General features: G+C 38.6%; 1 protein-coding gene across 1 annotated transcript; it reads left to right on the top strand.

Moving 5' to 3' along the window:
• The first annotated feature begins 9,122 nt into the window (after window positions 1–9,122).
• Window positions 9,123–13,880, top strand: zic6 (zic family member 6). The gene is made up of 2 exons (XM_014212240.2): window positions 9,123–10,325; window positions 12,581–13,880. Exons 1-2 carry the CDS (start codon window positions 9,365–9,367, stop codon window positions 13,216–13,218), a joined length of 1,599 nt encoding a protein of 532 aa, XP_014067715.2. The 5' UTR covers window positions 9,123–9,364; the 3' UTR covers window positions 13,219–13,880.
• Window positions 13,881–15,466: the final 1,586 nt, after the last annotated feature.

Here is a 15,466-nt window from a genome sequence, read left to right as displayed (position 1 = left end):
AAATGTTAGGCCTGTCTTTTGCCCTCAATATATTTTGTTTCTCAACACTGTGGTTCTGTATTCCTAGTATCTTTTTTTCTTTACCGGAGTTTGATTTGAATGAAACAGGATAGCATCTTATTATAAGGCTTACACCTTAGACACTTAAAGAGAAAAAAGAAAAATAAATATATATAAAAATATATAAAGTAATAATTGATGTCACAATACACAGTATTTATTCTCATCTCCTCGTTTGCATTGGTGAAGCTAAACATTTCTATGTTAAATGTTAAAATTGTCACGCATGGACATATTTTGCTTGCGTTTGATTGCTTGCAGACAAATTGATATGCTAAGATCTCTCCATGATTGCAGCCTACATCATACTTTTTCACTAATCAACCGCCGACAGTGTTATGTCCCAATTTGAATGAGTAATTAACTTATTTATTCATTTTCTGCCTTATTTAAGAGTTATATTTACCAAGGTGATTCTTTTTTAGCTCAAGTAGCTTCAGCGAGGAAATCCTTTTCGGTAGACGGTTGCCTGCCCATAATATTTGGCCCTGAGCATGCGCATGAGCTTCAGCAGAAACACTATTCTGGTAGTCTAATATCTTGTAAGACTATTTCTTATACAAATCGCTCTCTGAGTTGAGAAAATTGGGTAAATATACTGCACCATCATTGCCTTGATAATGTTTAATTCATAATTGTCTTGCGATGCAAAGATCCTCCAGACAATAGAACACATATAATCAAATGTACCAATGCAATTTATATCAATGTTGTCTTAAGGGCACAAACTGTAAGATAGCTTATTGGCCTAATGCACTTTTCTTATCGACAGTGTCAATGAAAACTATACTGGACATGGAAAACAAATGAATTGTATTTGATAGCTCACATTTGAAATATTTGAGAAATCTATTCGAATTCCAGGTTAGATGTCTTTGTGCGATGGTTGTCCATTATTAGCATGGCTCTCTCTGACGTAGCGGTGCCTGAGCTGAAGCCGCGCGTGCAGTAGCCCTCGACAAGTTTATTGAATAAACTTTCCTCTTCAACAGTTAACCCAATGGTTACCAAACAATTGTCTATCATTCACCATCAATGTAAACAAATTAAAACTAAATCATAATCAAATATATATATTCAATTATGTTTCCGTTTGAATTTGTTATATACACACATTTAAATGTGTAAACTATAACGAATTGTTATTGCTGAATTGAATCGCGGGAAAATATGATTTATTGCATGGTCAACAGTAATTGAGTTAGTCTGTCGTTATTTACATTAAGAAGTTCAAGTGAAATGCGTAATTGGTGTTAGAAACACACTGGTCAATTAATAATGGACACTGATACATGGCGCTGATGTGTTGTTTTTCTGTAACGATTGCAATATTTCTAAAATTATTTTAGGTTCACTCATGTTTTGACCAATCTTGTTTTAGGCATGCATTTTGGTGTGAATCTGAAAATGGTAATATGTGGTTTTGACATCATTGGTTTTGGCATTATTGGAAAATATTGTATAAAATACACTTTCTCAGCTTCTGGGAAAGGCCTATCTTTTCACCTCTAAATCGGCAGAGCGAAAAACCAAGAGAGAGCTTCTCTTAGAGTAGAGTAGAGTGGACAATACACAATGCCGGCAGGTATCCTAGTGGTTAGAGCGTTGGGCCAATTACCGAAAAGTAGCTGGATCGAATCCCTGAGCGGACAAGGCAGTTAACCCCCTGTTCCCCGGTAGGCCGTCATTGTAAATAATAATTTGTTCGTAACGGACTTGCCTAGTTAAATGAAGGTTAAAAAATATCCAATGGGACTGTAATAAAGGTGCTTACATGTTCATGCACTCATATTTATAACAACTTACATTAAGGTAAACGCAGAGTCCGTTTTTGTATTCTGTCTGTAGTTTCTTATAGTTAGAGAGGCAAAGTTCTTAGAAACTTGTGGGCAAGTTCGTTATTTATCATCCCAACTGGGACAGATAATATCATTTGACCACTATTTATCCATGTTATAGACACAAATACCCCTTCTGCTGCTCAGAGGCAGCCAAGGTCATAAAGGTCATGTATGGAGGAGGAATACAGTACAATTCTGCCAGATCTCTCCCTGTATTAGCCATCATGTGGGATGCAGTGCTTTGGCTGTTTTCTGCCATTTTCTTGGACTAATTTTTCAGATTGCGGAGTTTGGAAGAAAACTATCTTGAAGATACAGAGATATACCTTTCCCTCAAATATATACATTTGTGTATCAATCAGTCATTGCCTTTCAGGGTTCATGACCTGGCTTTCAAGGTTCATAACCTGTCCACTGCTAATTACATGTTCTACTCAGATGTTAAAGGTCCAATCCAACCATTTTCATCTCAATATCAAATCATTTCTGGGTGACAATTAAGTACCTTACTGTGATTTTTTTTACAATAGCTTCTTAGCAAAGAGTAATTACTCAAGCAAGAATTTTGCTACGACTGTCTGGGAGAGGGGAGGGGAAAACTGAAAACTAGCTGTTATTAGCAGAGAGGTTTGCAACTCTCTTTCTTATTGGTCTATTAACTAATTTACCACCTGGTGATGTCACCAGGCATGCCAAAACTCTATCCCACCAAAATAGGTAGAAATTTCAAGCACTTATTTTTAAACAGCTCTTACACTAAAGGGGCAATTTCACAGTATTATTCCAACCTCATAGTGTGGAAAAATATATAAAACACAGAAAAATCACACTTTTAACTGCACTGGGCCTTTAATGTAGGAAAGACACATTTCCAACATGATAGTCCATGACAGCGTACACTTTGGTGTTTGTGGTCAGTTCGGTGGGTTGGACCAAGTGAATCTACTACAAGTTCAAGACTTGCACCATTGACCCTTTTTAATCACGTTTGTGATATAGCTTATCAACATGGCTAATTAACTCCTCGCTGCGATTTATTGGAACATCTGTCTGCAAATGGCCTCACCCCAAACCTCTTAATTCATCTACATTTAATATAGTCATGACAAAAGTGCAGTGCCAGTGAATAGTCTTAGACACACATGGACACACAAACACACGGATACACACGGATATACACACACACACACACACACACACACACACAGATACACCCACACATATAAACACACGGTTACACACACACACACACACACACACACACACACACACACACACACACACACACACACACACACACACACACACACACACACACACACACACACACACACACAAACAGCCGGTGACACACACACACACAGTTACACACACGGTTACACACACGGATTCACACACGGATACACATACACGGATACACTATCATTTTATACAGAGAGTCAAAATAGTCTAAATCACAAAAATTATGATCTATGAACAGATATCCCTAATTGTCTTTTCCATTTGTTTATTTTCCACCTTGGCTGGTTTTATGGGTGCATCTATGAAGTACATGAAGCTGCCCATGACTCCTGTGCATTTTTCTCTATTACAGTGTAATAAAAGGCCTGAGCAGAGTAGTTTTTCACTTATTTGGGTATGATTCCTGTTGATTATCGTATAGGACTAGGTAATAACAGGTCATGAACAATGTGCACAGCCATGCAATTTGTAGAGGGCCCTTTGTAACATGGCGATGGGTGCCATTTTAAACAGCATTCGATCATCGCGGACACATTGAGAAAGCTAAATAGAGGTAAGTCTAGGTAAAATCCATGCCCGTGGAATAGGTTATTGCCCTGACATTCAACTACTGTCATAATATTGACCTCATAATATATCATTCTATGTGAAAAAACATTTACAGCATTTTTGTGTTCTTTGAAGCCGAGTGCATCTTGATTCTGCTGTGGCTATAGGCTACAACTCAGGCCTCATAAGCGACTGTTGATATCAGTTTCTGCTATTCTATGGCTGTGTATTTTGAATGTGAAGTGTGAAATTTGATTGTGATCGTCTTACACATATCATGTAATGAATGCAATCAATACTCTCAGTGATAGCCCTGACCCTTGTCTAGTGTGTTGGTAGTCACAATTTAGCTGTAAACTGTAGGCCTAAGTCTTGAGTTAGCAATCAAAACTAACTTTAGTTATATCAACTTTAAATGTAGAGTTATCCTAACTAACACCAAATTGACTTTGACTAATACAATTAAGTAATGTCAACTTTACAGTTTGTCAGTATAACCTACCATTTATAGTTTAATTCATTTAGGTTTTATTAGCGATAACTAGCCTACATCTAACTTGCTATCCAGTTAAGTAGACTACATATACATTGACTAAACAACACTAACCCTAGCAATCATATAATAGAGATTTCAGTAGGGAACATTATGCTCCCATCTGGCTCTTGCTCATGTGTGAGCTTTTTCGCCAGTTTCAAAACTGGCAGTGCACTCAGTAATATCAACCAACCAACAGAACACTTTAACTACAATGACATTCTCAGTAACAGTTACAGAAACGTTGTACTTGTTACTTTTTACATGTGGTTGTTTATCTACCTTCACTGAATGCACTAACTGAAGTTGCTCTGGGTAAAAGTGTCTGGTAAATGACCAAAATGTTTATGTAAAAATGTATGGTTGCAAAGCATGGTGGGTACCTTTCTAATGAGCTCTGCCCCTCCAAAATTTGTTGAAGTCATCTTACAGTTTTTTACAATCCCTTTGGCACTAATTTCAGAACTTGTAACACAGGCTGTCCAATGTTCAAAATATTGCATTGTGCCTTCATATCTTTAAAGAAACCTTGCACTTGCAGAATCATTGGTTCAAATAACTAATTTATCATGAAATACCATAGAAACATTCATTTAGATCACCCACACACAAGATACCGATAGTTTCACTGTGTAGTTGTTCGTACAATCATTAAATATTGTAGTACAAAATATGTGATACATGTTTCATTATGGTACTACACGTAAATTCATCACTGTAAAAGGACTAGTAGAGAGAATACTACAGACACAGTGGAATCATTGAACAAAATCTGAAATTTATTGATGAAATACAATAAAATCACATAAGTTTCTTTGAATCAAAGCAAAAATAATTAGCTACAAAAAAAACAAAAAAACTACAGTAAAACATCAACTGCAGTGTTCCTCACCTGGCTTACTGTAAAAAGCAAAACAAAGGCTTGATTACTGTACTTCTATATTTCCCTCAACCCTGTCTTGTCGATTTGGCCACAGGTTCTCATCCACATCACAATGGATGTTTTCATTAGCCAAACATCTTGGGAAGAATCTTCGGGCATGGCGAATCCAGGCCTGACACTGGTCTGCCGTGATGTCATGGCATGAGTCATCCATGGCCTGGAGAATGGTGGCTTGTTCGTGAGGGCGCCTATCATATACCTTCCACCTCCATGTGGAGAAAAATTCCTCAATCGGGTTTTAGGAAAGGAGAGTATGGGGGTAAGTACAGGGTGGTAAATTGTGGATGGGCCTGAAACCATGCTTGCACCATTTGAGCATGGTGGAACCTGACATTATCCCACACAATGACATAGGTCACGCCATCAGCTCTACAGACCTGATTTAGCTCATCAAGGAAGGTTACATTCAAACAGCGAATCAGGTGGCGGCTGCCTGCAACTGAATATATGGAATATATAGAGTAGAGAGCTTTAGTTGTTGTTCGACCTAACATTAGAACAGGCAAGATGAGTAATCTAAGCAACTTTGACCGTGGTATGATTGTTGATGCCACACATGGTGATTCCAGCATCTCAGAAACAGCTGCCTTCCTGGGATTTTTACGCACTACAGTCTCTAGAGTTTACAGAGAATGGTGCGATAAACAAAACACATTCAGTGAGCGGCAGTTCTGTGGGCAAAAACACCTTGTTAATGAGAGAGGTCAGAGGAGAATGTCCAGACTCATTCAAGCTAACAGAAAGGCCACAAATGCTCAAATAACAGCTGTTTAAAACAGTGGTGTGCAGAAGGGCATCTCTTAACGTACAACACCGTGAATAATTCAGGCTGTGTACCCAGTACTAGATAGGTGTACCTAATAAAGTGGCCGATGAGTGTACAGTAATGTCAAATCTGAAAACATGGTCTGGAAAAGTGGTACATGGGACCATAGAAACAGTGTCTGATAAAGAATGATGATGAAATATTACATCCATAGATAATGTAGTCCAATTGGTTAATGTTCCACGGTAACTGGTGTCAATGGATCTCGTTATCCTGAACCTTTCATGATCTAAACATGGAATATTGTTTGTCAGTTTACATAAAACTATGCATTAAGAGTAATGCAACAGTTACTTATCATTTTGAGCAGTTGTATCAATTTATAGTTAGATCATTGTAATGAAATGAATAGACAGTCATTTCAGATGTAATGTGTGAATTGTAATACTTTGATGTTAAGTTATGTCATTTTGAACAGCTGATTTTAGTTCAATGAACAAATGATCTTAGCTTTATGTGTATTGTATCCAAGCAATTGGAAAAAGTGTTAAGAGTTTTGAATAATGTGCATTTTGATCATTGGTTGTGAGTTTTGTGTCTAGAGTTTTGAAAAATGACATCAAGGTTCCGAAATTAGTGCCAAAGTGATTGTAAAAAACTGTAACTTGACATTTTTTGTCAACTCAACTGTTATGTTGCTTCAGTTGTTTTGACTTCATGGTTGTGAATTTCTAAATTGAGTAAGCACGTAGTTTTTTGCTAACTTAACTTGATTTAGTAAGTTTTGAAAAAAAAGTTAACAAATTTCGCTAATGTAGTTGACTTGGCTAGATAAAATGAATAATTATGACTGAAAGTCAATAATAGTTTTTACAATGTAGGCCTCCACATCTATTTCACTGAAATGTTAGAGGACACAACCTAAGGATGTCGGGTTGTTTCTGGGTATGTTGCATGTAGCTGTTATTAGGACTATAAGGAATTCATGCCATATGCAATGTCATTGGTCAACAAATCAATAAAAGGGGTGGCAGGTAGCCTAGGGGGTTAAGAGCTTTGGGCCAGTAACCCGAAAGTTCGCTGATTCCAATTCCTGAGCCGCATCTGTGAAAAATCTGTCAATGTGCCTTTAAGCAGTGCACCTAACCATAATTGCTCCTGTAAGTCGCTTTGGATAAGAGTTTATGATAAATGTCTCAAATGTAAATGTAAATAGACAACAGCTCTGAAAGATAGTGGGCCTCAATGAAAGGTGCATGCGGAGACAAATGGCAATGTGCATAATTGATCACAAAAGTGAGTTTTCACCAACTTTATTGATCTACTTTTTGTTTTACAATTTATTTCGAAAGGAGGATGGATATCCCCTAAAACCTTGAAACCCCGTTGTAGGCTATTTTATAGGCTATACTATGCTAGTGACTGAAACGTGATGTTTTCAGTATAGGCCAATGCATATGGCCGATGGAAATGCGCCAGGTTAATTAAAGACCGACCAACATGAGCAACCATTACAATAATTACAAAGTTTGGCCAATGCTGTTTGTCGACATTAAGGCACTTTATGTCAAGTGGGCCTCGCTCGTTTTGTCTGGGCCTAGTGACTTGTGACATCAGAACAATAAAGTTGAACCTGGACTGAAAGTTAGAGGACAACACAGTCTTGATAAATAATAGTTGACTAATTAAATCTACATTCGATGTGCACCTCTGCATCCAAATTAATCACAAGTGGCTTAAATTAAAATATAGGCCTTCTATAACCAAACGAAGACGCATGGACTATTCATTTGGGAACATAGTTTTTTGGGGGGGCCTTCATCATTTACAACTAAAACCCGCTAAATACAACTCTAATAATTTGGCAGAATAAGTTACTGTTTGAAATGTGTTTGCCAGACAGACGAGTTGTTGCATGGCCCGAGTTCCACTTTTCACTGCAGCCCTTGGAGATACAGTTTACTTTTCACAATAGTCATATTTTCGCTGTTCATTGTCTACAAGTGAAAGATTCTGCTGGTTGAACACCTATACAAATAATACATCACAGTTTCTCCCCATGATCATAGCCTACATGCATAAAACAGGACAGAGTGGATCCCATTAAAGGCGCTACGGTGGCCTATATGAATGACTGCAGTTACAGTGTGTCAGGGTATGAAGGTTGACTTTGCAAAACATGCTCGTTAAATCAGGTGATGTTGCATGACGTGAGAGAAAATCCAATCGGTTTAGAGTTGTCAGTGAAATTAAAAGTAGGCTGGCAAGAATATGGAAAAAATGAGCGGTTTATGGAACACGTTTATGGAAAGCCATTGGAAAATCAACGTAGCCTGTTCGAATATCAATAAATAAATGCTACGTTTTTTCCTTCCAAATGAGTTAGTAGAAATCCCATATGCAAATTGTCTACTTGTTTTGATTGGGTTATTGCCCTTTTGCCTTGAAGCCAGAACCTTGTACTCCACCATTTATCAAGATCATGCAACGGAGTGCATACAGATAGATGGCTTTATATTTTATAGTCTGGCTATCCGGACATATTATGGTCTATTGACTTGCAACAAAACTTTATCTTCTGTCATATCAACTTATTTTTTTATCAGCAATTCTGTAACTTGTTTTAAAATTACTTACTTTTTTTTGGTTTAGCAAAATATAGTTGTTTTTAGTACGCCAAATGTATTGATATTGTGATTGTTTGAGGTCTTTTTAGGGTATAGGGCTACTCTCCTTTGTTTTCGTTTGCCCCCCGTCAGAAAAAAACCCCACAATCTTAACCTAGAATGTCATTTTGGAACCTATTCCTTCAAGTAAAATAAACATTGAAATGAAATGAAAAGCTGTGACGTTTGATACTTTAACATTGCATTTCAATATCTTAATTTTGTAGACTTCCACACAAAAATGTACAGTAAATAGACATTTACGAATAGGCGCTTATATTGTGTCGCTTACAGTCAAAGAGCCACCAATATTTGGCAGTGTATACCGCGGCACATTTCAAAGCATTTTCTCTGAGATATTTGAAAACGGAGTCGTGCAGTGAACGCCTGCGTGTCCCTTTTAAAACAAACCCAGGGCCTGTCAATCATGCCACATTCCAACCAATCCCAAAGGCCCTTTTTTAAAAGCAGGTTTTCCTGCTGTGCTTTTATATTGCACCATGGCCTGTTTCGAAGCATTTTTACTACCACTGTTATTGCCACAAATCAAGAGGGCAAAGTGAACGGCATGGGACTCACACTAACTTTAACGAACTTGAGTCTGGTTCCTACTACTGGGAAGTTCACGGCCAAACATTTCACATGCAGATGATAAACAGCAAAGGAAATGGAAACAAGATTTCTGGAAACAAGATTTATATGTAAATCTTGAGCACAGAATTGGTTGATTTTGCAAACTCACAGACAAACTCACAGCAAAACATGACAAGCCTGTCGAGGTTTAGTGGCTGTCCTCTTTCTTGCGTCAACCCCGGGGAGAGCAATACTGAACCCAGCGTGGTGCTGCCACCTTTGGCAGGGGAGCACATGGGGCACCCCACTGGCAGTTCCTTAAAACTCTGCCCCTCGCACAATTTGCGAGACTACCCTGAGACGAGGTCCAGTGCATATGTTGACCATTCGGTTCCCCATTTTGGAGACTCTGGATACTCCAGCCACCGTTTAGAGCACAGCCCTAGGGGTAGTATCATTGGAGCCAATCTTTCTGGAACCGGAATGCCACCCGTCACTGATCAACTGGCATCAAGAAGTAACCAACATGGCGGGATTGGAAGGTATCGTGACCTGCCTAGCTATAGAGATAGCAGAAGCCATGCTTTTTTCACCCCATATCACGAGCAGGCCCATGGCTCCTCCGACGCGACCCGAGATCTCTCCGGTCAAGTGATGTTGGGTCTACCTGGGGACCTCCTCACCCGGACGCACCCTTACGGTCAGAGCATCAGCGGCCCCAGGGGAAACAGCCAACAACTCGTTTCTCAGTTCCTGGGTCTCTACAAACCGCTGAACATGGCAATTCAGCGTGGAGGAGGTGACGCTTTCCTCAGGTGCTCCAGACAGAACCTGAAGCACGAACTGGTGTGTAAGTGGACTGACAGCCAAGAGGGGTCTGGGAAGCAGTACTGCGCCAGAACTTTCGGGACTATGTATGAACTTGTCACCCATGTGACAGTGGAACATGTCGGAGGACCAGAGCACTCTGAATACGTGTGTTACTGGGAGAATTGTCCGAGGGACAGAAAGCCTTTCAAAGCCAAATACAAGCTGGTGAACCATGTCAGAGTCCACACAGGGGAAAAGCCATTTCCCTGCCCTTTCCACGGTTGTGAAAAAGTTTTTGCAAGATCAGAGAACCTCAAGATTCACAAGAGAACACACACAGGTATGTAACTATTAGTGTAAATAATAGCAATGATAATAATAATAATAATAATGGAAATGATTTAGCAGAAAAGTTGGCAGAAAAAAATCTAATCAACGATCAAATTTGCCAAAATCTTGTTAATTTTTGGGGGCTAAATTTACTCTATGAGAAATGGTTGATAACCTCATTTAAACCTCATTTTAAATGTTTGATGTTTATATTTTACTAAATGATATCCTTATATACACAAGTTAGATTGTGTAACAAAACTCAATCTTATCTCTGTATGTATAATGACATTTATTTAACATTTTATAGTGCACAAAAATATTAGCAAAAACAATTGTTTGAACAAAACTTTTGATTGTTTTGAATTATAGTCACTGTCTGCCATGCCAGATTTTTGATAATTAAAATGTGCATATTCTGCTATTATTAGGATTTGTATTATATTATTATTGTTATTATTATTATTTTCAATAATCAGATTATTTGTTATTAATATCGTCATATTGCCGTCATTATTTATGATGTTCGTGGTGCTGTTGTTGTCTGTGTAGTTTCTATAATATGCTTATGACTTTATAGCCTGTCGTTATTGTTGTGGTGGTAGTTGTACAGGAGAGAAGCATGAGCGACTGCAAATAGTAGGACAGAAGACCTGTAGTATTACTGCTACAGACAAGTCGTTTTCAGGCCCATTTGTTTGAGTGCTTTGCCCATTCATTCACTTAAATAAATAAATAAAAGCCGGGACACCGGAGAGTTGTGACGTAGCTTTTACTCTTCGCTCAGTTGCAGCCCCAGTAGGGAGGCCTCCTCTCTGCGCAGGCGCAGGAACAACGCCGGACGTGTAGTAGTAGAACACAGCAGCCAAGTAGGTTATGAGGTATAGACAACACAATGCCTTTGTAGTCTGATCTCTGCTAAATTTTACAGAGATCAACAGGATTTAAATGTTAAAGTGCAGTGGAAATTTAGCTCGTAGATAATTGAACACAGTTTATGTTGTCCTTTAAAAAATATATAAATGAGTCGAATGCTTCCTTAAAGAGAAATGTAGTGTGGACAAACATTTATTAATAATGATATCGTTGGTAGCCAGAGTTGTCTAAATCAACACAAAGAGAAAAACCTTCAGTGACAAACTTTTATGGTAAGAACCCTTAATTATTATACATGCCAATGCCACATTAAAGTAAACTTTGCATTGATGTTAAAATGTAGGCCTACGTGACAACATTTATATTGGATTGAGTGAATAGTATCGTTTTAATCGAATTAAACAGTAAATACAGATGCATGTACTGAAATATTAATGTTCGTCTGGAAAAAATATTATTTTAGAAATAAATGATGGTTTGTTGGGACTAATTGAGACGAGAAAACACCGTTTCAACATATTTTGCAATTTAGGCCTAATCCCAATTTCAAGAGTAGGCCTAACCACACTCATTTATCTGTAGGAATATGAGGTTTTGATCTTCTGCCTTGTTTACTGGATACAGGACAGAATTGTTCAAACATAGCTTTAGCATGCTAATAACAAGGGTCGGACTTGGGGAGGTCGACGGTTTGACAGTTCCCTTGATAGATTATGGTGCCTGTTTTACTGCGACTTTGGGGTAAATCATTGACGGTATGAATGGGGTTTCATGGGTATGGTAAACTTCTATGGGAATGATCTGTTCCACTTCTTGCCATGTTGATTATGTTCATGATCATCTTCGTCATATCTTCCATACAATTTTTGACGGAAGTGTCAGTTTAGAGTAGTTTTTGGGACATTTTCCGTGTAGGCCTATATTAAACTACAGTATTCATGGAATGTTCATTACGCTTTGTGCAATTCTACCCTTTATTCCGGGTTTAGGCCTAGAATCGAAGTTATGGTTTAGGGGTTATGTTAAAGTTAATATTAAGCCTAAGGTTAGTGTAAAGACAACACAACTGTCTTAACACGTGATCAAGTTTAATGTAGGCATTCACATTAATTGTTATTGCACATTACAGAGGAAAAATGTACCCAAAACTCAAATCGACATGACTATCTAATATTTTAAGAAAGTTTTGGAATTAGGACTATAGGCCTACACACCACTTGGTCATAAACTCCCAGTTATCATCATTTCGATCATCACTTGTTTATGTGCAAATGTATAACAATATAAATAAATGTAAGTCTAGATGAGTTTACAAGCCAAACCTAGAGGTTTAGAACAAATCAGGCACCATATCGTAACACGCGGTCATTTCTCTCTTTGCACGTTTAGGTGAAAAACCTTTTAAATGTGAGTTCGAGGGCTGCAATCGGAGGTTTGCTAACAGCAGCGACAGAAAGAAGCATTCTCACGTGCACTCCAGTGATAAACCCTACATGTGCAAGGTCAGGGGGTGTGAGAAGTGTTACACCCACCCAAGTTCCCTCCGGAAGCACATGAAGCTCCACTGCAAGGTCTACAGCGCGAAAGGCAGCGATGGGCGCGATGGGGACGGGGAACACCTTGCAGAGGCCAGGTCACCCGAAGTAACAGATCAATCCGAAACCGCCTCGTCCACCACGGTGACACAACCTCAGCCCCCCACTTCCCAAGAGTCCTTATCCCCTGAGCTTCAAAACGAGTCCACTCTGAGGTCACGTTTCCATCACACATTCGACAACAGTTTGGACTACTCCTCACATAGGTCGCAGGGCCTCTTGGATCCATTGTTGATCCAGAGGAGCAGTTACAGACCTGAGCCCACCCAATACCCATGCAGCCAGGCAGGCCACAGTTTCGCCCAGAGCGCCAGGACATTTTCCACCGCCTCACCCTTTCAGAAAAGTATTGTCAACGGGTGGTATACGTGTCACAGTGGCGTGGACGCTTTCTCACCAAAGCAGTGTAATAACGACATATCATCCATTTGACTCAGTCATGTCACCTGAGTGACGTTGACCTACACAACTTGGGTCTATTTCTGTTATGACATCTGTTTTTCTTGGATTATATAGGCCTATTATTGCGTGTTTTTGTCGATGTTGTGAACTATACAAATGTGCCACGTCGAAGTTATTATGTGTCGTAGTTTTGAAAACGTGCTCAACTATATATACAGCGTTGCGAAATGCGTAATGGTAAGCTTTAACTGTTCTGTGACGCACAAACTATATAGTCCTATGTGTGGTGGGCATTGAGCTATGCCAGTTGTAAGAAACGGGCCTGTTGTAACACACGTGTAGGCTACAGGGAACACTCACCCCCCTTCTGTTGGACTATTAGAATAATAAATCATTAATACAAATGCTGCCTACAGTATATCTGCCTACAGGACAAGGAAACGAAATGGATTCAACGGGGATGTCTATGCGTCGATATATATAGGTCTATATGCATATATGAATGTAGCAAACGTGATATAAAAGGAACTATACTTGTGTTGTTGCTTGGAAGGCTATACCAGTATATATAAAGGACTGGGTCTTCGTGGAATGTAACTGTATTGTATTGTGGGAAAGCATAGAAACGTGCATTACTTATGTCGTGTTTAATGTAAGGCAGAACTTGGAAATAAAATATTATTGAAAACCTATTATTTCTCGTCAAGTTTAATTTTGAGGCCAAATAACAAGTGAACCAATTATGACATCCTATGATTTGTATCATAATTTAATATCATATCATTATAGTCATTATAACACTAATTTACTAAATATCATGATTAACATCAGATGAAAGGAAGGTGCATTAGGCCTAAAAAGCTTTCAGCTGCTTTGCTCTGTTCCAAGAAGAGTGGAGTGTAGAATATAGTGTATGAAGCATGATCCGCCTGTCCGCCTACACCCTCCCTCCTCAGCATACACTACAATTCGTTCTTTGTATATTGATATTTTATGAATTTTTGTGTAATTTTTTTCTTCTTCCCGGCATCAGTTGAGAACACAATCGACGGTATTCTCGATAAGAATTTACATGTTTAATTACAATTCTACTGTACATACTGTAACATGAATTATGCATTAAATATTTCATTTAAGTATATTCTCTTTGATCAGGCTCTGTGATTAAGCCCAATGCATTGTCAAAGAAAATGTGCTATAGTACAACAGTGACTCCTCACAGACTCAACGCGCTTTGTTCATTTCAGTGTTACTATATCCGTGCATTGGTTCATTTTACTTGAAATGTAATTAGCATTTCATACATAGGTTTCTTGGAATTGAATGAGCATTTCATGCAATACATTGAATTCTGTATAAGCCTGCACTGAATTCTGAACATCTTGGTTCACCTAAAATAGCCGACCGCGAGGTGGCCGACGTGTTATCCACGTGCCCATATACTCTCAATTTCATTTGTAAAATGTTATTAGGAGTGCACACTTATTAAGGCATGAATCAAGATTCAAACCAAATCTTTGCGCTCTTGACAGTTGACGGGTTTCATTTGATATGGAGCAGCTTACCGAAATCAAGCGGAAATCGAGGTCAAATGTTTTAACAAATGTCGGTTTCTGTGCTATTTAGGGCAAACAAACAGTGGTATTGATGACAAGTTGGCTGCTGTCTTGGCCCATGATGACGCACAGTGATGGCGCAGGGGAAAGCCATTATTGATTGCAGTGTAGGCAGTTGATCTCCTAGAAATCATAGCGGCACCTGGTCTACATTAGGGCGTGCGTATTTGCCACAGTCATAGATGTGCGATTGTCTGGCCCATTTCTCAATTCCATTTATTCAATTCCATGCATGCAAGAGCACACTATCCAAAGTACCCATTTTCAAGGTTGTGGGCCTCGGTGAAGGTTGCTTTCTTGGTGATTAACTACATTTTACTAATACTTCCTTATATTTCCTAACTGACCTATCATGCTGTCAGGTTGAGTCTAGCAAATATCTTCCTTACATTTTATTATTTAATGCTATTGGCTATCTGTGTCAAACTTTGAAATGTGAGATTATTAGACCAGTTTGCTGATGTTTTGAAATGTTATATTTTTTGTGATTTGTACAGCAAAAGTAATGGCCCTGCTCGAAAGCCCTGTTTATTTACAGGACCTTTGGAACTAAAGTGAAATTTAATCAAATGTGTGCTGCAGGAGAATAGCACAGGGAAAATACATGTTCATAACATTACCTTCTACTATTTGCAATTGACTTATAAAACAACGTTTATTGT

This window comes from Salmo salar, chromosome 09 (genome assembly GCF_965601325.2).
Source record: "Salmo salar chromosome 09, fSalSal1, whole genome shotgun sequence".
Lineage (NCBI taxonomy): Eukaryota > Metazoa > Chordata > Actinopteri > Salmoniformes > Salmonidae > Salmo > Salmo salar.
Note: the sequence above shows the minus strand (reverse complement) of the source record. Positions and strands in the feature narration are given on the sequence as shown.